The following is a 27857-nucleotide window of genomic DNA, read 5'->3' as shown; positions in this document are numbered from 1 at the left end:
TGGTTTTAGGAAAAGCTTTGTGAATGCGTGAGTCATCGTGAACATTTCAGATGCGTGTGAGCGTTTACAGCATGTGTGATTGTGTTCGTGGTATTTGAGTGATTGAGAAGCGCTAGCAATTCCCACACACGCGATTACTCGAAGCGTTCAGCGGTCACCTACTACGTAGTCACACGTTTTGTGAGTGGCGCTATCTATGAAAAGTTTTGTGGCGTCCTGAGCAACGTTGCGTTGAGTCAAATCAGTGTAGGCCTAATTGTGGTCTTTGTGTAAACCGATTTCTTTTTTTCATCGCAAGATCGCGCGTTTTGTGAGGCAATATGAGTGCAACAGAGAGTGCATCTAGCGGTCCAACACCAGCGAAACAAAGCAAAATGGACCCACCGATTGCAGCAGAGCCGCCGGTGAGTTCAGCAGGAGACAACAATGAGTCGAATTCGGCAGCTGCTGCTGTAAAACCAAATCCAGGACTCTTTACAGATCTGGATGATAATCCAGAGACTCAAATAACTCTTGAGGACATTGATTCATGCCAGAATGAAATCGACGCTCTGAATGAGCAAGCAAGTGAGGAAATTCTCAAAGTGGAGCAGAAATTCAACAAATTGAGGAAGCCACATTTTGACAGGCGGAATGCTCTCATTCAGAAGATTCCCAATTTCTGGGTTTGCACTGTATCCTTTAGACATGTTGGATCAATTTTATTCACTTTTTATGTTTTTTAGCATGTATGTAATGTACATGAATGTTGTGTGAATTTTATATAAATATAAACTAAATAAATATTACATGATGATGATGTAGGCCTATACAATTTATGACAATACAATACATGATAAATGTGCATGTCTGTGACCCTCCATGGTGTGACTGTGAGTGTGACAATATCGACAGCCTCCTTCCTATTTTTTTCATCAAAACTGAGATTTCGCCTTTTCGGTAGATCAGAAAAAAGCTCATTGTATCAGTAAAAAACACCCGAGCCGAGATGTGCACCGGCGGTAGTTTCATTTTACAGGAGGGGTCATTTAGGGAGTCTACTTCATAGGTTATAGCCCCTTTTATAAAATTCAGAATATTATGTAAATATCTCCCAGTTATTAGGTTTCACACACAAGAAAATCCTCATCAGGTCCGTTCATGATGAGCCTAATCGTCGGAGCTACATGTATTTTAAAATTTGACCCAGATGACATTTGACCTTGAATGATATCCGCTTGATTTTTAAAATGTTCCCCTCTTTCTCACTCTCGGGTAGGTTTAATGTCCACCAAATTTATAAGAGCCCATTCGGAGCAATTTAAAAAGTTGATCCCAGATGACCTTTGACCTTGAATGATATCTGCTTGATTTTTATTATATGTTCCCTTCTTTCTCAGAGGTACATGTAGGTTTAATGTCCACCAAATTTTCAAGAGCCCAATGGGAGCAATTTTATAATTTGATCCCAGATGACCTTTGACCTTGAATGACATCCGCTTGATTTTTAACATGTTCCCTTTCTCAGGTAGGTTTGATGTCCACCAAATTTTCAAGAGCCCAATCTGAGCAATTTTATAATTTGATCCCGACCCAGATGACCTTTGACCTTGAATGACATCAGCTCGATTTTTAACATGTTTGAACATCTCTTTCTCAGGTAGCTTTAATTTCCACTTCTTTCTCAGGTAGGTTTAATTTCCACCAAATTTTCAAGAGCCCAATCGGAGCAATTTTAAAATTTGACCACAGATGAACCTTTGACCTTGAATGACCTCCACTTGCTTTTTAACATGTTCTCCGAGCAGGATTATGTCCAAGTTTAACTCCACAGAAGTTGAATCAAAATCTTATTCTATCTGAATTGGAAGTTGGAAAAATTACAGATGGGGCAAAATGTGCATTTCTTAAGGGGGTACTACACCCCTGGACAATTTTGTACCTGTTTTTGCATTTTTCTCAAAACTTATAGCGTATTGGTGACAAGTAATATATGTATATAGGTGCAAGGACTACAACTACTGCACTGAAAATTCAGCAACTCAAGGCAAGTAGTTATTGATTTATTGATCAAATATTGGTTTCCCTCATTTTTGACTGTAACTCACTTGTCTGTATTGAAATACAATTTCCAGTGCAGTAGTTGTAGTCCTTGCCCCTATAATATACATCTTACTTGTCACCAATGCCCTCTAATTTTTGAGAAAAATGCAAAAATAGGCACAAAATTTGGCAGGGGTGTGCATGTAGTACCCCCTTAATCATATTGTAATTCCATTTGTGATGTTGAATGGTCGAGCCTACAAATGTAGTAGCATTTAGCTCTAGGTCACTCCAAAACCAATTTAAGGAAAAAAAATGATATTGTTTTGCCTTGAAAAATTTTCACCTAAATATTATAAGATGACCAACCAGATTTTTTCATTATGGTCAGAGGGTCAAATCCTCACCCTTCCCCCCCCCCATCCATGCTTTTTTTTAGCCAGACACCCTTTATCAGGAATCAAATCCCCACCCTTTTGTGACCAATGTAGTTGTCAAATTCTGTTGACTGAACATCGCCCCTACTCCCTAGAACACTTCGGTTTCATTGTAATATCCCCTGCACCATCATTGTCCATTTTAGAACATAAATTGATGCAGAATTTATCCTCGTTTAACAAACAATTTTCTTCTTCATCTGAAACAGTTGAGTTGCAACATTATTGGCACAATTACTCGCCCCAAAAGGTCCCTAACTGCCTATTTTCAAACTCGTTACCATTATCAATCCTTTTGTTTCGTTCTGACAACAACACACACTACATATACACTCGTGCACATGGTCGACATCCTGAATGAATTGATTGATTCAGATTCAACTTTATGGACATGTATAACATTGTAACATATAAAATTAAAACTTGTTTACAAAGAGATGTATACGACTATACGTTATACAAAAATATCAAATGAATTTTTAAGGATCTATACAAAAGATCATATAAATTTATTACATGTAGGTTATCAAGCGGTACTTCATACAAAATATCAAATGAGATACATTGTACAAAAGATCATATATTTATAAACTTAATTTTTTTTAAATGAAAGAATTTAAATATAAACTTTATGATAAATAAAACTGAAAAGAATTAAAATGAAACATCTTTCAGAATATTTTTGAAAGTAAATTCTGTATGCACTAAGTGGGGGAAGGGGTTATTTGAACAACACCCCCCAGATTTTTTCTTCTTCCTCCCATAAAAACCCAAAGTTGTGAAAAATTCCCCTTTTTTTTTTTTAAATGTGTAGCTTTTGCCCTCCCTCACCCCCCCCTCAAAAAAAAAAAAAAAATTCACTCTGTCCCCACACCCAATGCATGGCTACAATGTATAGCCTACAGTCGATGTTTAGATTGAGATTGTGCTAATTAGAAACAATATTTAATCGATGTACATTTGTCTAGTCTTGATTCAGAAAATGTACTGCATTGTATAGTTTGACCATGGATATAGGTTTGACCAAACTAGGCAAAATAGGTCAAGCCCTACATGAGGCCTAATTCCTCAATTGCAGGCCTCGAATTAACCCACGGCACCCATGGCATTTTGCCGTAGGTGCCCATCCCCACTGCCGTAATGCCCTCAAAATATGTCCTTTACCCAAGGCAGTCACTTGCCTTGCCCTCTAATGAAGTTGCCGTCGGTGCCCCAGCCCTGCCCCTTCATTATAAATTCTATTACCCCACGACCCATTATTCAAAATCGCGCACTGTGATTTGTTGAAAGCAATCACGTGACAGACCATTAATTGGCGATAAAGTGTCAAGGGCAACGAACTTTATGTTCTTCTATCATCACAGCGCACAGCAAAGCGCACAGCACACCTGCTTATGTAGGGAAAATGGAATGTCAGGGGTGTGTTATTGTATGTACATACCTGCTTATAGGGGAGAATGGAATGTTAGGTTGTGTTATTGGAATGTGCATACGCTATGCGCTCCACCTTGAGGTAAACAACTTGAAATATTTGGGGAAAAAATTGATATTTTCTCTTTAAATCACACTATTTTGTGGTAATAGAATAGAAATAAAAAGGGTACAGCATTATCCTTACATCAAATAATGTGTCCTCGGCAGTAAAACATTTAAATAATGGGTTCGGCTCGCCTCACCCATTATTTACGCTTTTACTGCCTCGGACATATTATTTTCGTGTAAAGGATCATGCATTACCCTTTATTTCTTAAATCATCTATCTATGTTTGTGTGTGTTTTCTTCACTTTTGAGAAATTGCCTTGGTGCCCTTCTCAAATTTTCAACAGTTGCCATGATCATGACGATGCCCTCTTGAAATATTACAAACTGCCGTGCTGCCTTGCCTTTTCAGTGAAAATCTGAGGCAATTTTCAATTTGCCCTAAAAAAGTTGTCGTGCCCCTTCAGATCCTTAATTCGAGGGCTGCTCAATTGATTTATTTTGATGCAATGAAAAATCTATCTATCTATACTAATAAAATAATAAGCGGTCTCTATCTGTCTATCTGTGTATCTGTGTATCTATCTGTCTGTCTGTCTGTCCGGCTATGCGTTTCGCCGTGCTTCGACGCATCGCGCTGAAATTTCGCATATAGATAGGTATCGGGAAAAGCATGTTGGTCATGTAGTTTTGAAGGTCATCGGAGGTCAAGGTCAAAGGTCAAAATTTCAAACTTTGTCCGATCGGGCCCAAACTTGGTGGGTGGAATCCTTGGTAGAAGGGGAATATAATGCGCGAAATAAAATCGAGGTCAACCGAGGTCAAAGGTCATTACGGAGGGGGTCAAATTTCAAACTTTGTCCGATCGGGCTCAAACTTGGTGGGTAGAAACCTTCGTATGAGAGGAGCATGAAAAACATTATATGGAGGTCTTCCGAGGTCAAAGGTCAAAGGTCATGGATTTCAAACTTTGTCCTATCGGGTTCAAACTTGGTGGGTGCAATCCTTGATACGAGGGGAATATATGCATAAAATAAAATTGAGGTCAACCCAGGTCAAAGGTCATGTAGGGGCTAAATTTAAACTTTGCCCTATTGGGCTTAAACTTGATAGGTGGAATCCTTCGTATGACTGAGGGGAGCATGAAAAAAATTACACCAAGGTCATACGAGTTCAAAGGTCATCTGGGGTCAAACAGTATCGCTATCATGCCAGTGCTCTCACAGCATCTGGGCTCTCACAACCGCAGGTGCACTAGTACTAATAAAATAATAAGCGGTCTCTATCTGTGTATCTGTCTGTCTGTCCGCTATGCGTTCTGGCCCGGACGCATCGAGCGAAATTTCGGATATGGATAGGTGACGGGAAAAGCAAGTTAACCGGTGGTTTTGAAGGGCCCCTCGAGGTCAAAGGTCATCTAGGGGGAAAATACCCAACTGGATAGCAAAAGCAGCAGCAAGTGGATACAAAGATGTGTAATGGGCAACTCTGGACAAGTTTCATTCAGCTTTTGGCTGTTTGCCCAATTTGAAATGCACTGTAATGTCTACCCAGAATGCATTGCTGCAAAGCTACAGGTGCACTAGCATTAAGAAAATAATGAGCTCTGTGTGTTCGATGGCAATGCGTTTCTCCGCGCTTCGACGGATCATTCCGATATTTCGGACATAGATGGGTACCCGGCGATGCGCTGTTTACCGGGTAGTTTTGAAGGTCATCGGAGGTCAAGGTCAAAGGTCACAGATTTCAAACTTTGTCCGATCGGGCCCAAACTTGGTGGGTGGGATCCTTGATAGGAGGGAAATATATGTCCAAAATAAAAGCGAGGTCAACCGAGGTCAAAGGTCATTACGGAGGGGTCAAATTGCAAACTTTGTCCGATCGGGTTCAAACTTGGTGGGTCGAAACCTTCATATGAGGGGAGCATGAAAAACATTATATGGAGGTCATCCCAGGTCAAAGGTCAAAGGTCATGGATTTCAAACTTTGTCCTATCGGGTTCAAACTTGGTGGGTGCAATCCTTGCTACGAGGGGAATATATGCGCAAACAAAATTGAGGTCAACCGAGGTCAAAGGTCATGTAGGGGCTAAATTTAAACTTTGCCCTATTGGGCTTAAACTTGATAGGTGGAATCCTTCAGTATGACTGAGGGGAGCATGAAAAAATTGCACCAAGGTCATCCAAGTTCAAAGGTCATCTGGGGTCAAACAGTATCGCTATCATGCCAGTGCTCTCACAGCATCTGGGCTCTCATAGCCGCAGGTGCACTAGTACTAATAAAATAATGAGCTCTGTGTGTCTGTCTGTCTGTCCGGCTCTGCGTTTCGCCGCGCTTCGACGCATCGTTCCCATATTTCAGACATAGATGGGTACCGGGCATGCGCTGTTTATCGGGTAGTTTTAAAGGTCATTGGAGGTCAAGGTCAAAGGTCATGGATTTCAAACTTTGTCCGATCGGGCCCAAACTTGGTGGGTGGGATCCTTCATACGAGGGGAATATATGCCCAAAATAAAATTGAGGTCAACCAAGGTCAAAGGTCATTACGGAGGGGTCAAATTCCAAACTTTGTCCGATCGGGCTCAAACTTGGTGGGTAGAATCCTTCGTATGAGGGGAGCATGAAAAACATTATATGGAGGTCATCTGAGGTCAAAGGTCAAAGGTCATGGATTTCAAACCTTGTCCTATCGGGCTCAAACTTGGTGGGTGGAATCCTTGATATGAGGGGAATATATGTGCAAAACAAAATTGAGGTCAACTGAGGTCAAAGGTCATCTAGGGGCTAAATTTAAACTTTGCCCTATTGGGCGAGCTCTGTCTGTCTGTCTATCCGGCTATGCGTTTCGCCGCGCTTCGACGCATCGTTCCGATATTTCGGATATAGATAGGTATCGGGCATTCCACGTTTATGGGGTGGCTTGAAAGGTCATCGGAGGTCAAGGTCAAAGGTCAAATTTTTCAACTTTGTCCCATCGGGCCCAAATTTGGTGGGTGGAATCCTTGATACAAGGGGAATATAAAGCGTGAAATAAAATTGAGGTCAACCGAGGTCAAAGGTCATTACGGAGGGGTCAAATTTCAAACTTTGTCCGATCGGGCTCAAAATTGGTGGGTGGAATCCTTGATACGAGGGGATTACATGCCCAAAATAAAATCAAGGTCAACGTGGGTCAAAGGTCATTACGGAGGGGTCAAATTTCAAACTTTGTCCGATCGGGCTCAAACTTGGTGGATGGAATCCTTGATACGAGGGGAATACATGCCCGAGATACAATTGAGGTCAACCGAGGTCAAAGGTCATATCACTATATGATGCTGGTGGTGCTCTCACGTACAGCTACAGTGCCCTCACAGCTGCAGGTACTCTAGTATAATTAAAATTGTAGGCAAAAGCAGGCATATGTTTTGTACACACTTGCAATTCTTTCATACATTTTGTACATTAAAACACAATTGGTACCGTACCGTACCAAGGTTCTATTAATCATGTGTACATGTAACTGTACATGTAACAGAGTTTTACATGCAGAGGGAGGGGGAGGTTATTAACACCTCATCAGGCATGGCATCAATGGTGGGGACATGCTGTGTCTCCCCCACCAGTTATAGGCTGTCTCCCCTATCATATTAGACAGAGCTAGCATAAATTTCAGAAACAGTTTGGATTCCCAATTTAGGGACAGAGTCAGATGTAGGTTAGAAAATTCTTGGTAAGTCAACATAAAACTAATCTTGAATTTATGCATGAAAATTAATGAAATGAAGCTTTCTGGAATGGTTGTATTATCCGTCTGTCAAGTAGTGTCAACAGACAGAAAAGGTGATATCTTTGTCAAGAGACTGAATATGCAAGGAAATTTACACAAACATGATGATGTATCGTAGTCCTAGGTTTCTGATCGTACATTGTATAAAAATCTCAACTTTTTTTACTAAGTTTGGGGGATAATGCTATGGATCCAAAGTTGCTCCTTTTAAGTTTAAAGAACATGTATACATGTACACTAAGGAAGGATCTACAATGTAGGGGGCCTTGAGGTAGTGGTGCTAGCTATGTATACTGCTAATAACAGGGTGGAATCTTAAAACCTAGATTTCTGGTGTAACAATTAGTGGGTTCGCCGTTGGACAAGTTTAGGACTGTCAAGCTTTCGTCAGGAGTAGCTCAGACTTCTTCAGGACAAAGTACCTAAGAATGAGACACGTACATGTAGGCCGCCCCTTGCCTAATGATGGCTCTGAAAAGAGCTGTTCACTGAAGACTGCCCCTTGTCAACACAGAACAAGCAGATCTCGCCTATTATTTTAAAGGCTTTGGTGGCTCTGAAAAGAGCCGTTCACTGGAGACTCCCTTGTCTACAGAAAACAAGCAGATCTAGCCTATCTGCTAAATTTAAAGGTTTGGTGGCTCTGAAAAGAGCCGTTTACTGCTGAAGACTGCCCCTTGTCTACAGAAAACAAGCAGACCTCGCCTATCTGCAAAATTTAAAGGTTAGGTTTGGTGGCTCTAAAAAGAGCCGTTCACTGAAGACTGCTCCTTGTCAACAAAAAACAATTTTCTGGTGTAAATTCCTTAACATTTCTTGCCATCAGTTTATAAATCACCCACAGATGTCTGCCAGACTGTCAGAGGAAGATGAGGAATGCCTCCATTATTGCAAGAGGATAGAAGTAGAGGAGTTTGAAGACATCAAGTCAGGGTACAGAATCAAATTTGTCTTCAATGAAAATCCATTCTTTGGTAATGACATCATCTACAAAGAATTTCATCTCAGCACAACAGGTAGGTATACAAAGGTTATGGCTGGTATGCACAAAAGATTTAGACCGGGTCTAAAGTTAGACCTGGTCTAAGTGGAATTTACTCTCAGGTGAAAGGACATTTTCCTTTACATTTGCTTAAGTTATTTTGTATTATTGTTGAACTTTGTATTAAGGGGGTACTACACCCCTGGCCAATTTTATGCCTATTTTTGCATTTTTCTCAAAAATTATAGCACATTGATGACAAGTAAGATATGTATATTATAGGGGCACGGACTGCAACTACTGTACTGAAAATTCAAAGCAAGTAGTTATTGATTTATTGATCAAATATTGGTTTTCCCTCATTTTTGACTGTAACTCCACAACTGTTGTCCGTGCTGAAATAAAATTTCCAGTGCAGTAGTTGTAGTCCTTGCCCCTATAATATACATATCTTACTTGTCCCCAATGCGCTGTAATTTTAAAGAAAAATGCAAAAATAGGCACAAATTTGGGCAGGGGTGTAGTACCCCCTTAAAATCTTTAGAATTTGCTAGCTACTATTGGAAGGAAATAATAGTAAAGGACTATTCCTCATCGAACTAACTTCCACTTAGACCAGGTCTAACTTTAGACCTGGTCTAACTCTTTGTGCATACGGACCTATAGGTCAAAGTTCGCAATTCTGATCATGCAGATCTCAAGCATTGCCACCATTGGGTAACTCAGTGAAATGGTTTAATTAAAAATATTCAGAACTGGACATGCTGAACAAGTGGACATCACATCATATTATACTATGTGCTAGCAGTGAGGTCTATATAGATCTCGCTTAAAGATATATTACAATCAAACATGAATTCAAAAGTCAAAATTTAATGTCAAGTTTTATATTTTATAAATCGGGATTTTGGAGGTAAAATATATAGTGGTTGTCCATGGGATAAGTACATCTAGCTCAATATGGTTGTCCCCAGTGATTTTTTGTACAAGAGGATTTAGTGCGTATTTCGAACACTGGTCCCTGCTAATCCTAACCTAAAATGTCCTAAACCTTAACTTTAACCCTTATCAGACTAATCGGCTGTTCTGATGTGATGAAGTTCCCTTCAAACATTCCAATGAATTTCAAAAATCAGCACTAAGAAAAAGATACACATATACATTTGGCAAGAGACTGCGTTTGGGGAAGGTATATATATTTGAAGGGAAATTAACCTTTCTATCTGAATAATTAGAAATCCAAGTGCTTCAATGTATATTATTACCCAGTGGTCTTACAAACATGGCCTTTAAATGATGATGATATGGCTCTTTTGATCCATCAACCAGGTGAACCAGCTAGTCAGTCCACACCCATCAAATGGAAACCAAACATGGACCTCACAACAAAGAACAAAGGAATGGTAAAGGGCAGGAAAAGAACATTTGATGGTGAAAGCTTCTTCAGTTGGTTTGCAGACCACACAGATCCAGCAAATGATGAAATTGCAGAGGTGGGTTATGGCATTTTAACTTGGGGGAGGAAACACAAATTTGATTATTATATTTTTGATAAACTTCAGGACTCTCAATATTCCTTTTTCATGGCTTTAGCCATAAAGGGGGGTCTTGCTAGTGATATATATATTCCGAGGTGGGGTGTACAATTTTATAATATTCTATTTTCCCACATGCTCAGAGCATTTTCTGATTTCCAGAAATATCATCATATGGCTCAAAATATGCTAAGGTGTCATATTATAGCCATATATTTTGACATCTTTTTTTTAAAATAATAATTATAGAAATGGAATATTTGCTAGTTTAGTGGCAAGTTTAGGTAGTAAAGACATAGCATACACAATTTAAGTAAAATCCTTTCACTCTAAATAATAAAAAAAATAAAAAATAGCTGTAAAAATGCCTATTTTTACACTTTTATTTTACAACATGCCAAGAGACGCCTTTTTTCAACAGCTTTTAATTTTTTTATGGATCCTTATAGAAATTCATGTGACCTGTTTCCCAAAATGGTGCAGTAAACCAATCAAAAAAACAGAAAGAGGCATTATGAATTATAAGTTAACAGATCAAAAAAAGGCTTTAAAAGTTTGCCTTGCGTATGTTACTATTGTCTGTCAAACTTTTGATTGATTTTGAAGTCCCTCAGTTTTTTATAAACAAAGACTTGAAGCATAAACTAAAGGGTAAATCTATTGTAAATAACTTCATTTCTCCATATTATAATCAATTTGTAAGTGGCTGCCATCTTTTTGAACATATAACAATTTTAAAATTTTTCTTGAAATGTCTGTCAAATAGTAACATACGCAAGACGGTGCTGTAATTCCTGCTAAACTAGGGTGATACAGCTAATTATGCTACATGACATAGCATTTAGCTCCACCTAGCTTTGTGGCACTATCACTTTGTGAGGAGAAGCTTTTTGATGACACAATCCATTGTTAAGTGTTGTCTGTCAAACATTTGTATGCATAAGTAACATACATAAGATTTGTATGTGTCTGTCAAAAGTAACATCATAATACGTTTAAAAAATTAAAAATCACTTGATGTTCACATTATGATGATAGTTTAGAGTTTATAAAAGTGTTTTAAAACATGTGATTTATGATCTTTATTCAATTTCCCATCTTGAACTACTGTTTTTGCCAAATTATTATTCTGTATGTTACATTTGACAGACATCTTGCGTATGTTATGGCTTGACAGACACACATATTTTATTTATAACAATTTATCCTCCTTATTGTAATATTTGGACACATTTTTTTCCACAATCAGTTGCTGTAGGTCCTACACCTAAATAACCACAAAATACCTTATGTAATACTTTATACATTTTTATTTGATTGCAGAAAATCATCAAAATTGTGTCTGTCAAATATAACGTCACATAAAAAGGGCTAGAAAATTAAATTTGTGAAGTAAATGGTCTATAACTTATCTTTCTTTTAGTGTATTATGAGCGATATATGTGCATACTATAATTTAAACCTGGTTGGAGACCAAAAGAAAAGAGCTGGAAAAATAATTGTGTGTTACACTTTTATGACACCTTAGCTTATTTTGAGCCATATACATATACCATGTGATGCCAGGTGGTATGAGGTAAAAGGTATGAGGTCAAAGAGAGATTTAAATGAGAAATTAAAGGCATGCATATTCATTGCTCAAGTGAATTTTTTAAACTGAAATGTGGCATATATCAAATTCAAAACTTTTTCATTTTAAGGACTTGATGAGACAAAAAAATATGTTGAATGATGTATTAAAAGTTTTGTGTTACTATTTATAAATGAGCTTTCTGTGTTGATTTTTAATATTTGTGTGACTTTTTATGAGAATTTTTGCCATTTTTGCTAGTTTAAAACAGGCAAAAACATGTTTTTTTTACAATCTACTTGTTAACAATTTGTTCGGGTTTTGTTGTTACAGGTGATCAAAGATGATATGTGGCCCAATCCCCTGCAGTACTACTTGGTGCCAGAGAATGGTGTCAAATTAGACAGGTAGGACTCTCATTCCCAAGAACAAAGTTCATAGTTTGCATGCAACAATCATATTCTGCACACAAAGGCAATATCTTAAAGACACTAAAACTAAATTGCAAAATAAAGTAGTCAATTGATGGAGAATTTTGCTTTGCATACTTTGATACCTTAAGGGGGTGCTACACCCCTCGATAAATGTGTGTCTATTTTTGCATTTTTCTCAAAAACTAATAACACAGTGGTAACAAAAGTTATGTATATTATAGGGGCAAGGAATCCAATTACTACACTGGAATTTCAGTGACCAAAGACAAGCGGTTTGTTATTTATGATCAGAAATAAGGTACCGCTAGGATGTACCTCGTTTCCTATCATATATACTGAACCGCTGGTCTTGAGTCACTGAAATTTCAGTGTAGTAATTGGATTCCTTGCCCCAATAATATGTATAACTTTTGTTACCAGTGTGTTATGAGAAAAATGCAAAAATAGTCACAAATTTACCACAGGGGTGTAGTACCCCCTTAAAGACACTAAAACTAAATTGCATAATAAAGTAATTAATCAATAGATCAAAGAATTTTACTCTGTATACTTTGATACCTTAATAGGCACAATGCAATTTTATTCCACTAAGGTATGTATTTGAATGACAAATGGTAGAGGTGAGAAAGTGACTATTGTCACCTGTCGATCAAACTCAGTTCAATAGTTTATTTATATGATGATTGAAACAGTGTGTCATATGGTTAGTTTTGCACCTTCAAACATACAAAACATCCCAAAAGTTAGAACTTTAGTAATACAGTGGAAACTCGTTATTACGAGATCGCCGGGGCCGGCATGTTTAGCTCGTATTAAGCAGAGTTCGTTTTAAAAGTCAGGTGCCAAAAATGTGTCGGAAGGCATAGATTGCGTGTGTTTAAGCCTGCAGAAGTCAGCACAGTGAGACTATACGAGCGAAACTTCATACTAGATTTGTGACAGCTGCCGAGCAATGTCACAGTTCCAAATTCCCTCGATCGTTATTATAGGCCAATATTCCGTTTTGATTTTCGGTATGAGGCATTTTCTGATGTAATTTAGATGATTTCTCAAGCTGATTATTGTTAACAAAATAATAAACAATTATACGGCAGTGTCGGGATTTTCCCCACTTTTACCATGTGTGTAAATAACATGAAGGGTTTCCCACTTTGCGATCCAGGGCGGACTTCGAGTTTGTGATTGGCTAGTCGATATTGACGTCAGCAATATTGACACCTTATATGGCAAATTTCGTCATGACACGATTTTATAAAAGCTAAAAATAGGAAAGGGAATCCTCATTGTTATGATGGTTGCTAAGGTTTTGACATGAGCTCATTAAGAATAGCCCCGCCCCGCTAAGTACTGTATGGGAGTTTTGGGGGATTTGACGGCAAGTTTATCTTCATACGAATAAAAATCGATTAATTATTTGCTGTAAATACTGATAAAAACTGATTAATGATATTAAATTTAGTATTTAGCTAATTTGCTTCTTTTGAAATCTTTAATTATTTTTTTTATCTATTTTCTGAAAGACTGTGGCGCGAGTGTACTCGGAGATCCTTTTGCCATAGCCTGGTTCTCCTTGCACTGATTTGTACGTACAAAAGTGCAGTTGCATTCAAAGTCGTGCTTTGAGTTTACGTCACTTTTCGAGCGAATATTTTGTCAACTCCTGACATGATTTACATCAAAAATCCACCTTGAGAAATTAGCTCGTTTTATCCGTTGTAAAAACAATAGAAAACAAAAGCTTCGACTCACAGTAAGTGCTCGTATTATGCGGATTTTGTGTTATTTACCTCGTATTAAACAGTTTCTTTTGTACAGTAAATAATAGGGGGAAATCGGGACCATGTGTGACTGTTCGTAGTAAGCGGTTTCTTGCATTAAGCGATCTCGTATTAACGAGTTTCCACTGTAGGAAACTTTCTTTCCGAAGGCATCATGTCAACAATGCCTAGAAACTTTGCTTTTTATGCCTCCACCGCGAGGCATACTGTTTTTGCAATGTCCGTCCTTTCGTGCTTCCATCCGGATGCGATATCTCGGGCATGGATGGGCGGATTGACTTCAGATTTTCAGGATAGGTGGGTCATGGTCAAAAACTCTGGCTACTTTTTTTTGGGTGAGGTTCAAGGTCATATACTGAGGTAAAAGGTCATTTGAGGTCAGAGGGCCCATTTTCCTTATTTACCTCTTTTCTCGGAGACTGGGGGTCGCACGTTCCTCAAACTTGGTGGGTGGGTGCATCTTGACCCCAGACAGAACAAGTTTATTGGTTAGTGGGTCAAGGTCTCCTGAGGTCATGCAGGGGTCATCTGAGGTCAAATGAGCAAAAATGGTAGGTACAGTCAACATTTAGAGCCAAATTTTTTGAAGGTCATTTTGGGGTCACCCAGGGGGCATCTGAGGTCAAATTAGTAAAAAGTGTCATATGGGCATGAAACTTGGGAGGGTACAGTCAACATTCAGAGCCTAATTTTTTGAAGGTCATTTTGGGGTCATCCAGTGTCACCCAGGGGTCATCTGAGGTCAAATTAGTAAAAACTGTCGTATGGGCATGAAATTTGGTGGGTACAGTCAATATTCAGAGCCAAATGTTTGGAAGGTCATTTTGGGGTCATCTGAGGTCATCCAGGGGTCATCTGAGGTCAAATTAGTAAAAACTGTCATGGGCATGAAACTTGGTGGGTACAGTCATCATTTAGAACCAATTTTTTGGAAGGTCATTTTGGGGTCACCAGGGGTCATCTGAGGTCAAATTAGTAAAAACTATCGTATGGGCATGAAACTTGGTGGGTACAGTTAACATTTAGAGCCAAATTTTTGGAAGGTCATTTTGGGGTCACCAGGGGTCATCTGAGGTCAAATTAGTATAATTACATTATGGGCATGAAACTTGGTGAGTTACAGTCAACATTTAGAGCCAAATTTTTGGGCGGTCATTTTGGGGTCACCCAGGAGTCATTGAAAGGTTGTTTTGGGGTCATCCAGGTGTCATCTAAGGTCAAATTCAGTCTCCTCTTTTAGGCTTGAAGCTTTGTATCAACTTATGAATTCCACATCACTCCCTTTGGTGGAGGCATCACGGTCGACGCTGTGCGTCAAAAACCGCGACATCCGAGAACCGCGGTCCATCTAGTTTTACCTTGTAAAAGTACCGACATCATTTGCCATTTTACTGTGATTCCTTTTATCAGATAAATCAACCTCCCTTTTACGTGCCACTAGCCAATCACCGGCTGTGAGGGGTTTTATAGACTCGCATATATCCACTTGTATTGACTTGTAATATCCACTCATATATGATTTTTTTTCACCCACAGTGATGAAGACTTAGACGACGAAGACGACTACGATGACGAGGAAGATGACGATGAAAACGTCGTGGTGCTGGATGAAGACGGCGAAGAGGATGAGGATGATGAAGAAGAAGGTATTGAAGAACTTGGTGAGTGGTGTGGGGTTATGTTCCATCACCACATCGTCATATCACATCATATTAACCCTTCCTACTAACACATCTAAAATTTGGGGTGTCACACCCCTATTTTTTTTAATTATAAAAAGAATTGGAATAATTAAGAAATTAATGGCTGAATGAATTGGTGTGATTCAAAGAAAAGTTGCAGCATCACTTACAGAACAGTGTACATTTAAGGTGGTGTTAAAGGCAAGGTTTAGGGAAATCATGAATTCCAACATTTTTGCAAATATCTCCAAAACCTTTCATGATACAATCTCAAGTGAGTTTGTACTTATGTAGGGATATGTTGGCCATGTTATGAAGGTAATACAATCGCCATGGTAACCAAACAGTCGCTATTGGCTTCTGACCAATCACATTGAAAGTTTTTTCCTGTTTTTTCGCAAATCACTTCATTTATCCCAATAAAAGTGTACTCATATGTTGAGTCATGTTCCTGCGCATCTCCACTGATTTTCCCGTAAAAAAAATCCCAGTGGAATTCCCCCTGGGGGGTCAAAGTGAAATTTTCCTTTTTTGGCCACAGATTCCATATTACTTACAAACTTTTTCCGGGAAAATCAACAGAGGTCATTTGTGATGTTCTTGAACGATTTGACACCATTCCAATATTTATTTGGACATGCGCAATTTCAACCGTATGAGGGCAGTATCCAGGTCTGAAATTTCTCGGTCCCTGGAGAGCAATAATCAGAGGAGGTAGGGTGCTGAAAACACTGCCGAATTTAAAAAAAAATTATTATCTTCTTCAGTGCCAAAGATGAAAACGATCCATAGATCTTTAATTTGCATTTAAAACCACCTTAAAAAAATGAGGATCAACCTTGCATGATGCACTCCCAATTGAACAGACCGCGGTCAGTGCTGGTTCTTTTCGATCCATGACACACGCTGACCACCACTCACTTCAGGTGAGCGGAACCTGTATGGCTATGCAATTTTGTCGTTTCACTTCCAAATCGCAGCAAATTCATTGCAATTATTAATTTCTTAATTGTTTTCACACAAGTTTTGGTATATCATGTGGAAACTGAAAAATGCTTATAGTTCATTTGAAAAATACCCTTTTTAATGATTTATCTGTCACTTTAAAGCATCGATGCTACATATTTTTTATTGCACTTTAAATGTGATCCCCCGCTCACTGCACTCAATACCCACTCACCCCCACCCCACTAGTGTTACATTCACTCAAACGCAATGAAGTGCAATATCAATTTAAACCCTGCCGTAGCCTATTCGCCAATTTTGGGCTTTACCTTTTCACAATTTCTACTATTCACATGTTGAGGAAATTTTGACAGACCCCACTTGCATCTCTGGTGATTGGTTGATTGACTGCCTGGTCGAGTGAGTGAGTGAATGAATGAATGAATCAGTGAGAGTATGTGGGTATTGAGTGCATTGAAAGTCAGTTTGTGATTACAGTGGTTAATTTTAAAGCATAAAATTCTCTTGATGTCTTTCCCAGTTAAATTTTACCGTGCCTGTTTGGGCAGAACACTCCAAATCAGAAACCTATCACTGCATTGAAACAAAAATATACAACTCTTTCTCTTTCCTTTGCAGGTGATGATGATGATGATGAACTTGGTGATGATGCCGTCTTAGAAGGTAATAATTTATGCTAAATTTGTATATCCCAATTATAAGACCCACAGGGATGTAAATCTTCAGGAAATTTCCTGATTTCGGGAAATTTTGCTTGGATTTTCCCTGTATAATAATTAAAGTATAGGGAAAGCGGTTTCAGGAAATAATGTCAGTGCTTGTTTTCGTTCCTGAGATCCAGAGTTATGATGAATTGGATGAGTGATATAGACCAGGCCTTAAAATACTTTTGTTATTTTGAGGGCCCCTTTTGACAAAAATTGCCCAGTAACTTAACTTTTGTGGGCTGCTTTTAGAATTTCCGTGGCTAAATACTCTAAATCCCCATTTAATTTTGAGCCACAATTAAGCCTCAAAATTGTTTTCTTTCAGAGACTACCTTCTATTACAAATCACCACAATAATTTAATTTTAGAGGGCAATTTTTGGAAATTGTCCTTTGCCTCCATCTATTTTGAGCCCTGATATACCATATTGTCTTTATTCCTTCCTTCCTTATTTCCTTTCCATTTGCCAACAAATCTGTGTGAATTTCAAATGAGGTTGCCTGAATGGTTGATTCCATTTGAAATACACACCCCCTGTGTGGGCGATTAAGGCCATGTCTTCCACAGGTGTTTGGGATTTCTAATGAAATAGTCCATTTGACTCATAGAGCAACTGTTAAGCTGAATTTATACTCGATTGCTTTTGCAGAAAAGGGATTCTCATGCATGCTCAGTGTTTACTTTCGTTTTCAGAGCTTCAAGCCGATCAAGCAATACAAATCGCCAAGGCAAAAATGATGTCACTTTTGCAAGTTGACGAAATCTCAACTTTCGAGAGATATCGCTTGACACATGTTTGCATCAACCAATCACTTCCTAATCAACTGGATTAACTTTCGTTGATGAATTAATTCAAAACAGTCATTATTGACAGCATTGAATGTTCTAAAAATGTATTTTGTGTCATTTAGAATATTTTAATTGTCGTCTGCAATCGCTATCGCCGTGATAAGTATAAAAATGCAAAAGTGACGAGTGATGCATCGCAAAATTCGGCAATTGCCCATCACTTTCCAAAAGCGGTGCATCGCAATTGCTCGATGATCGAGTATAAATTCAGCTTTATATAACATTCATGTATAATTTGTCATATTTTACAGAAGAGGAGGAAGAAGACTTAGAAGGAGAAGAAGGTGATGAAGATTTAGAAGAAGGAGATGAAGCTGAAGAAGGAGAAGACGACGATTCAAAAGCTTCAGCGCCATAGATCAACAGCCAATCAAATTACTGGAACTGATTATTCAAATTGGTTATGCTAATTCTCCAAACAACCTATATCCACCATGGTATTGTGATGGTTATATGGGTACCTGTCTCTCTTGCTTTAGAGAGTCTGGTAGTTTTGGCACCAAGGCACCTATTTTGTGTTGTAAATATTTGTTATAATACATGGTTTTAATATCCACCTTCAACTGAATACGTTTTGGAAGTGGTGTGCTAGCTATCAGCGCTTAATGATCGATATCAAATACAAAGGGAATCTGATTCAGGGACATTGATGTTGATAATATATGTCATTGACTCTGTGGTTTATCTCCTGTTGGTGTGTTTGCTGCTGTCAGACCGATGCATCACGGTGGCTTGGGAGATCTGGCTTATCATAGCGGGCCAGGAAAATCAAACTGACCAAGCTGTCATCTAATTACACAAGAGTGGATACAAAACTGGCATAAATCCACCCAAATTGGGTGCTCTTTCCTTCCAAAATGTGACTCTTTCTATCTAGTGCTGTTGCATTATCCAACACAGGAGTGGATGTCACATTGGCTCCAATCCACCCAAATTTGTTACATTTTCCTCCCAATTTTAGGCTCTTTACAATTGGTGTATTCCAAATACAATGCTGCTTCTTTCAATCTCATTTCCTGCTACCAACCAACTGATCTTTGACTACCATAGCCCATCAGGAATTTTCCCAATGTTCATTAACCAACGACAACATTGAGTCGAGATGTAGATGTGGATTCAATGTGCAGCCGATGTCACAAGCTGTTGTCCCACCAGTGCAGGGACAACAGCCCTTCTCATGCAATCAAATCCAGATCCACTTGACAGTATTTACCTGTTAATTAAGCAAGCAAACTCAGTTGCTATAGTTTACTTATGCATATAGTCATAATTTCAATTGTACTTTTAGAGCAATCCGGCTAGTTTTCAATCATTTCTACCCCTCCCTAATTTGCTGTAGAAGTGATGATGTAACAGGATTAATTACCATAGCAATAGATGAATACAATTTTTGAATAGATCGCCCTGCACTACAACGTTCACGCGGTACCTATGCATCGAGCCATAGATGTCAAAGAAATGCTAATCACTTGCACCTGTAAGATTAGTATCTTTGAAGAGAGCAGTATTGTATTCAATCTATGATTGCAGACATACACAGATGATGAGTGCAACATGCTTATTGTGCAGGGCGATCTATTCAAAAATTGTATTCATCTATTGCTATGGTAGTTAATCCGAATAGAATATGTGTTGGTAACAATAACTGGGATTTGACTCGAAACTAATCAAATAATTGTTTGATTATAGAGCCATTCAGTAATATGCCTGCATCACCCTTAATCACAATTTGTGGGACAACCATACGTAGAGATGAAAATAATTGGTAATGGACAAACATTTAACAAACAAATATCATACTTTTATTCTTGCATAAACATGGTAGCCAAATTTGGAAACCATCCATGTTACAAGCATATAAGCATTAAGCAATCATGTTGAATCATGCTGTACGTTTATGAATTCTTCGCAATTTGTTAGAAAATAAGTGTCTGCTGTCATGACCAAACTGAACTTGTTTATGCTAACTGCCACTTGATGGAGCAGGGAATGACTGAATGGCTCTGTAAATGGCAGTACATAAAGAGAAACAAGACGATATTTTCACAATAATGGTATATGGTATAAAACATGACTTCATGGATACTGGTGGAAGTTTGCATGTATATATCTTTGGGACCAAATGATATTATCAATTCATGTGTCACAAGTAACTGTATTTGAACATACGCGTGTCGACATTCAAGAATAATACTTTCAATTCAAAACAACTTTAATTGAATAAAGAAAATGAGGTATGGACTTTTGTACAGCAAAATTGGTTGTTTGGTCCGAAAACCTAATTTTGAGATAACCATAAGAAATTGTCATTTCTATTGCATCTCGCTGAAGCTTCAAGATCAGTGTTGATGGGAATTTATTGTGTACTATTTTATGGGCGCTTTTCTGCTGAGACAATTGCGTTTTTGACTCAAATATCAAATTATCTTTTGAGAATCGATTCTTGCAAATCTGTATTCCTGCATGATACTTCAACAAAGAATTTGAAATAGTGTCTATTCAATAAATTGTTGGAATCAGTCTACGTGTATAGTACACATTTCATTTTTTCTGTGGAATGAACTGTTGTGTATATTCGAGATATTGGCGAGTAACTGCATCACATGCAGGGCTTCTATTTGCAAGAATCTTTTCATTTCATGCTAGAAGTGTAGCCCTGCTTTTGGCAAAACTGTATAATTTCATGGACATGCTTTCTTAAAAAAAGTTGTTACAGTCCTGTGTTGAGTACTGTTTGAGTACGAGTTGTGCATAAAATGACATACATGTAGCGGCAAAATCAGTCAAATTGGCCTGTTTTGTAACAGAATCACATGTATTTTCCACACTTGCTACGGTACTGTATGAATACTAGTGATCTAGATTCAACATACTTTAAGTGTTCACAAAAAAAAGTAAAACAAATAATTGTACATTGAATTATAACACAACAAACTTGTTTGATTTCATTTGTGTGGAACTCATAAAAGATCTAAAGACCTTATTATGGAATGTATCTTAAGATTGAAGAAATGGGAGTGCTGTACAATGTATATCGGGCAGTTTATTTTTGCAGATAATTTCAGAAGGCCATGAAAACATTTTTGACCCTTGCTTTTCATAAGTCTTCATTCACAACTGAATAAAATGAGCCCCCAAACTGTGAAATGGGTGGAAAATTAGAACCACTCATACATGTTTGTCCACTCTGAAGTACAAAGTGACAACTCACGTGTATACAGCGTGTAAACAGTGTGCAGTGCTGCGTCTCTGCCAAGGTACGTGTGCCTTCAAAGTCGGCACAATGTGTGTGTCCGCGTCGGAGTACTTCAGAGTAGACCGACTGTAAGCTTGCTATACAATAATGAGGCATTATATGTATCTTGTTATACAAGGAGGTACAGACTTCTAAGAAAGACGCAAGGCATATTTTCTTACCAAACAGTGTACATTTGAAATAAAATGTACTATTTGTTGGATAATACAGCTAATTGTTGTAGGTTACACATGTAGTTACTAGTAGTTGCTAATAAATCCAAATTGTGTAAATAATATGATCATTGTGTAGTTAATTTTACACATGGCTACCAGTTTTCTTTTAAATATAATGAATTTTTTGTTTCATTATCTTTGTGAAATCATTTTGGATGTCCTGTTCTCTCTTCACAAAGGAGTTACTATTTGCTTCAACTAGGATGCGTGTTTTTGAAGAGGTATTCAATAATTTTTTTGAGACTGGTGCCAGGTTCAATCGGGGGTCTTAGTAGAAGGGTGGGCATAGGGATGTGCGGTAGATTTGGGGTGCATTTTCGGGCATTTTGGTATACTTTGGGGTCACAATTTTCAGAAGTATAATTGACTCCAATTGCTCTCGCAGTCCAATACAGACTTAGGGATGTATCGGTCAAGGTATCAGTAGAAGGGACATAATGTTGCTATACCATTTCTCACCCTGATGTGGCAGTGACATCAATGTATTGAAGCAACTGTTTCGTGCGCGCATCTATGCAGCGTCTTTAAGCGCATGCATGTACATACCATCGCTTTGAGCAAACACTAGCGATTTGTAGTTGCACCCAATGAAATGCGGACTGACGTAACTGCAACATCAAGGTGGAAAATGGTATACTTAAGTATTGGTGAGTAATTAGTAGTGCAAACAAATCAGAATTTGTGTATACATTACAAATTCCAAACAATTTCTTTCCTCGTTTACCACAGGGAGAATAGTTTATATGATACATGGAATATGCAGTATGTAGACCCTAGTGAAGTGTTTATTTTTTATCATTATTACCCAGACAGAAAGTAGTAGAATTAATATTCTTGTGATTATTTTCAAGCATTTGTATATTTTTTTTCCCTTTATCCCATTTCGAAAAACAAATTTGGTGATGATGTCAAAACAATGCACACTATCTTTGATACCTTATATGTTTTGTATAATGTAATGTAGTTGTGAAATAATACATGTGTAATGTAATAGGATTCTTTCTGCCAGTATTTCATGTAGAATTTCAACAAAATGTGGGAATGTTTGTTCTGATAACAGAAAAAAAATGTTTATGTAAAAGCTGTGTTTGAAGTGTGTTTATTTTGAAGTGCGTTTATTTTGAATTAAGATAGGATAAAAGCCAGAGGATGATTTAAGTACTACCCAACACCCCATGCACTGGGTTAAGGGTGGTCTTAACCCTGGAATTATGGAAACTTTCGGGCTTCATAACTGCTAAATTATTAGTCTAAAGAATATAAAAGTATACATTTTAGACTGGAAATGACTTGCTGAATTCATCTGTGAGGTCCAATTTGGGCCAAAATTCTCATTTTGGAGAAAATCCCAAAAAGCGGGTTTTTTTGGCCCAAATTTTAAGTACAGCGTAACAAAAAAATTGTTGAGCCAAAAAAATTTTTTATTAATTTTTAAAAACTAGATAAAAATATCTAGGGAGCGTTTTTTATTTTTTGAATTTTGACCAACTTTGAGAAATTTGCACCAAAAATGGTCAAAAATGCAAAATTTTCAAAAAATCATAAAAAAGCCTGATTTTAGCCCAAATTTCAAATATTTTTGGTGAAGTTGGTCAAAATTCAAAAAAATGAAAAAACGCTCCCTAGATATTTTTATCTAGTTTTTAAAAATCAATAAAAAATTTTTTGGCCAAACAATTTTTTTGTTACGTTACTAAAAAATTTGGGCCAAAAAACCGTTTTTAGGATTTTCTCCAAAATGAGCATTTTGGCCCAAATTGGGCCTCACAGATGAATTCATCAAGTCATTTCCATTCTAAAAATGTATACTTTTATATTCTTTAGACTAATAATTTAGCAGTTATGAGGCCCGAAAGTTTTCATAATTCCAGGGTTCAGACCAACCTTAACTGTGCAGCAGTAAGCAGTGTGAGTAACATGACACCAGTACACCGCTGCATAGAAGTGCATGGTTGAATTTCTACCGTTATATTTACATTAAAAAGGCTATGAACATGCTGGTCGATTTAACATTTTATGTTATCTACAGGTGGTGTGAATTATACTTTAAACACACATCACTTTTGTTCTGAAATCGACCAAGTAATAATGACACCACATAATTTTAAAACAACATCTTTTGCACAGAATTCAATGGGATTTGAAAAGTAAAGTGGCAGTTGAATCTCTAGTGATAACACTTTTGCAATGCATGATGGGGCTTCCTTAAATCATCCTCTGGATAAAAACAGTCCGACTCCCGAAACCCAAAAAGTTGTCTTAACCCCTAAATGATAGTCTATAAAAACTCTGCATAATGTTTTCTGTATCTCTTGGACCTATCTGTGATGCCACTGTGGCACCCTTGAGCATTTTGAAATTGACCTCGGTTAACAGTGGCATAGCTAGGATTCCGATGCCCAGGGCAAGAATAGTGGCCCAAAATTTTGCTGATTGACCCAATTTTTGTTTGTCCAGGTCCAGGGTGCTCAAGAATCTAGAAAGGGGGGGGGGACACCCTTGCCCCTCGCTATGCCACTGGTCATAAAGGGCAGGGTTATTATTATGAAACAATTTGTTCAAAAATAGCCCTAAATGTGTTAATTAAATGGAAAATGATGCATGTATCAAATTGGTAAAATTGCACTAGGGACCAATTAATAGCCGGAACACACTCCGAGGTGCTAATTTAATATTTTTGACACGGGGCAGGAGAGGGGTCAATGGAATCCCACGGGGTAGCATAATAAGCCCTTGCTACATTACTGTTAACAAGTAACCCACTGTCCCATTCTGTTGCCCAACAACACTCAACATATGACACAAGCTCTATTACAGTAATAAAATGTGTTGGCTGTTTTAATGTAAATTCGGAACTTCATAACACATGACCATATTTTCAGAATTGCAAATAAAAATGTCCACAGATTGACCATACATTGTTCCTATTCATTTCTCTATCTACACTTAGCACCCTTGGGAAGTATAATATCTAGCTATAATTCATCAACCATTACCTACACTTGTACATTAATATAAATTGCTTTTGTTGCTGTACATTGTACATGCAAGTCTGTTGTACAATATTTCAACTCCCAAAATACCATAATGGCTGCAGAGTCTTCAACCCTTTATGCCCAAAGATGACATTTTTTAATCATTACTCTCTATTTACAGCCAGGCCTCAAATAATATGGGATTCTAATTCTTATTGTCAAAAATAGCCTGTGTAAAATGGGAACACTCCCAAGACATGGGCAATACGCGGATTTAGGGTTTTTCTACCGGAAGTCAATTTGTGCCGTAATTCCTTCCCACAATGCAATATGCGTATTGCATAACAAACAGGGTGTGAGTGTTCAGATTGAAATCTGAATTCAGATTTTTTGATCTCAATTTTTATCTCTTTTTCTGCTCTTCCTCTGTACAAAAGTATAGGAGCTTTCCAAATTTCCGACTTTTTCAGATTTTTTTTATCTGTGGTCACTCACACCCCTGAACAAAGAATATTGATTAACCTCCGAACTGTATCTATATTATGCAAAACGCTTATTGCATTGTGGGAAGGAATTTCGGCACAAACTGACTTCCGGTAGAGGAACCCTAAATCCGCATATTCTTCTGAGCCCATATAAAATGAGTTCTTCGAGCCCTGATTATTTAGCTATACTACGAAATATTTTTTTCAGTAAATTATGTATCTCGATATGAATTGTCTCAATAAATACATCTTGTTATTCTTGGTCCATAAAATAACAATGGGCAATTACAGTTGAAATTCATATACTACTCTATGGAAAACATTACTTTAATCACCCACACAAGGAGTGTGAATTTCAAATGGAATTACCTGAATGGAAGACTCCATTTGAAATCTACACTCCTTGATATGTGAACGATTTCACTCCTTATGTGAAAGATTAGGTCTTCCACAGGGGTATATGGATTTAAACTGGAATAGCCCATGCCAAATGATGGTAACTATTCGCCGGTGAAGTGATGTAATAATCGGATTAACTACCATAGCAATAGATGAGTAAAATTTTAAAGCAGGTTGCACTCTTACAGGTGCGAGTGATCATTATAATATGCGTATTCTATAGAATTACAAGCCAGGTCTTTATCCCTGTTCTTTGACATCTATGATTCAATGCATAGGTACTGCATGAACATTGTTGTGCACAAGACTATCTATTCAAAAGTTGTATTCATCTATTGCTATGGTTGTTAATCCCAATTATTACGTCACTTTGACAGCGAATTACTGTATGCTGAAATTCTACAAAAAATATAACCCACTGCACCAAACTCATTATTAACCCAGTCAAATGTCTTTGAATCTGGCACAAAAGGTCCCTAGTTCCATTCCCTGTGAAGGCAAATATCAATAATATATTATTTGTTCTCTTCATTACTGCATTTGAAGTGTAGGGCAGGTGTAATGAATGTCAAAAACCTTTCAGCCAGTTCAGATCAGAGTAATGTTGAGCAAAAAAAAATAATGATTTATTAATTTTGCAATTGGTTTGGTAAATTCACAAAAATAAAAACGTCATGAAAATAACAGCAAATGCAGCAACCTACAATCCGGGTCAATATGGGTAATTCAAATATGCCCCCCATCCCCCGATCAATGTTGGAAGTAATTTTTTGGGCCATCATGCACCTCTAGAGAGGGGGTCACTCCCATTGTGGCCTGTACACCATCCATGATAATGAAAACGCGTAAAAAGGGTAGTTTTTCGTGGGTAAGCACGATACGCGCGTAACACGTTTAGGGTGTCAAAAACATTCATGAAATATTGGAAAAAAGGGTAGCAAAATTGCAAGTGCTAATACGCGGAAATGAAATTTAGTGTATGAAATTTGATGCAAGGAATAAAATCCCTGTTTAGGGTGTGAAAACACCTGTTTAGGGTATTGTTTTAGCCAAGGGTTAAATCCTTGTTTAGGGTGCTTTTCAAAAGTTGATTATCGCGGATGGTGTACAGGCCACAATGGGAGTGACCCCCCGGGTTTGTAGTACACACAGTAGGAAACAGTTCAGACTTCACACCAAAGAAAGCGGCATTTTAGTATGTCAAGTAAATTAGGTTTAAAACTGATTAAACAGTCCTACTTTTACACAAGTGCTCCAACTGTTTTGACCAGGATTGTAGCATGCACAAAAGCAAATTATACTTGACAAACTACACGTACAAACCTATCATCAAACATCATACCCTACTAAACCTTTGAGTATACATACTGTACATATCTACATTATGATAAACAAAACACTATTGGTCATATCGATTTTGTAAAGAAAAAATATAGACAAATCAAGTGGAATATATTTGGCTCATCTCTTTATACAAGAAGAATAAAAAATATCTAACAATAGAGGGCTTATTATATACTCAGAAGTACTGTGTTTCATTGGAACCCAATTTGTGCAGCAAACAATACAGGAATATTGCTGGCATTAACTGATGACTCTTTCAGCAAATGTGGTGACCCAGCTTCTTGCCATTGAGAATCAATAACAAGCTTGCCTATAAAGGAAAACTGATTACACAGTGGTGTACTGACCAGGGGTGGGGACAGCAACAAGGTAACAAAACTTATTTTGTACCATTTTATTAGAATTAAAATTGCCAATTTTGTGCGCACTACACCCTCAAGTTTGTTTATTCTTGAAGCAGGTCCACTGGACAACTTCCCAGTTACAAGCCGACGACGAATGTCGGCTTGTTCTGTCTCTTCTCAATTCTTAAGTTAGGCGTGCAGCCTAACTTTTTTTTTTCTTGCTGTTTGTTTCTTTCTTTCTTTAAGTTAGGCGGGCAGCCTAACTTATTTCTTTCTTGCCATTTCTTTCTTCTTTAAGTTAGGCGGGCAGCCTAACTTATTTCTTTCTTGCCATTTCTTTAAGTTAGGCGGGCAGCCTAACTTACTTCTTTCTTTGCATTTCTTTCTTTCTTTAAGTTAGGCGGGCAGCCTAACTTATTTCTTTCTTGCCATTTCTTCTTTCTTCTTTCTCACAATTTGCTACTACTTTCACATCCTTGATCGGATTTCGACCAAACTCAGTCACACGCAGTATTGGGTAGCTGGCTACAAAAGTTATGGGCTGTTTAACGTCAGAGGTCATCCAAGGGGTCACAGGGGTCAAAAAAGGTCATTTTAACCGAAAATGCTCCCATTGAGCTGAAATTTA

At 37.8% G+C, this 27857-nt stretch overlaps 1 protein-coding gene and 1 long non-coding RNA gene across 3 annotated transcripts in view; one reads left to right on the top strand and one right to left on the bottom strand.

Moving 5' to 3' along the window:
• Window positions 1-22: 22 nt before the first annotated feature.
• LOC140159267 (protein SET-like) lies at window positions 23-22763 on the top strand. Of its 2 annotated transcripts, none has more exons than XM_072182682.1 (7): window positions 23-674; window positions 8535-8724; window positions 10020-10183; window positions 12129-12202; window positions 15544-15653; window positions 17274-17318; window positions 18463-22763. In XM_072182682.1, the coding sequence occupies exons 1-7, from the start codon at window positions 321-323 to the stop codon at window positions 18567-18569; spliced, it is 1044 nt and encodes a 347-aa protein (XP_072038783.1). In that variant the 5' UTR covers window positions 23-320; the 3' UTR covers window positions 18570-22763. The 2 variants fall into 2 exon arrangements, with proteins under 2 accessions (XP_072038783.1, XP_072038782.1); XM_072182681.1 differs by having other exon boundaries at window positions 15544-15668.
• Window positions 22764-24502: 1739 nt separating this feature from the next.
• Window positions 24503-27857, bottom strand: part of LOC140159268 (uncharacterized) — a 486168-nt gene continuing 482813 nt past the window's right edge. The window contains exon 2 of the long non-coding RNA XR_011859862.1: window positions 24503-26327. This is a non-coding gene — a long non-coding RNA (uncharacterized lncRNA). The remainder of the gene's footprint in view (window positions 26328-27857) is intronic.

This window comes from Amphiura filiformis, chromosome 8 (assembly GCF_039555335.1).
Source record: "Amphiura filiformis chromosome 8, Afil_fr2py, whole genome shotgun sequence".
Taxonomy (NCBI): Eukaryota; Metazoa; Echinodermata; class Ophiuroidea; order Amphilepidida; family Amphiuridae; genus Amphiura; species Amphiura filiformis.
The sequence above is the reverse complement of the archived record's forward strand: the minus strand, read 5'-3'. Positions and strand labels throughout refer to the sequence as shown.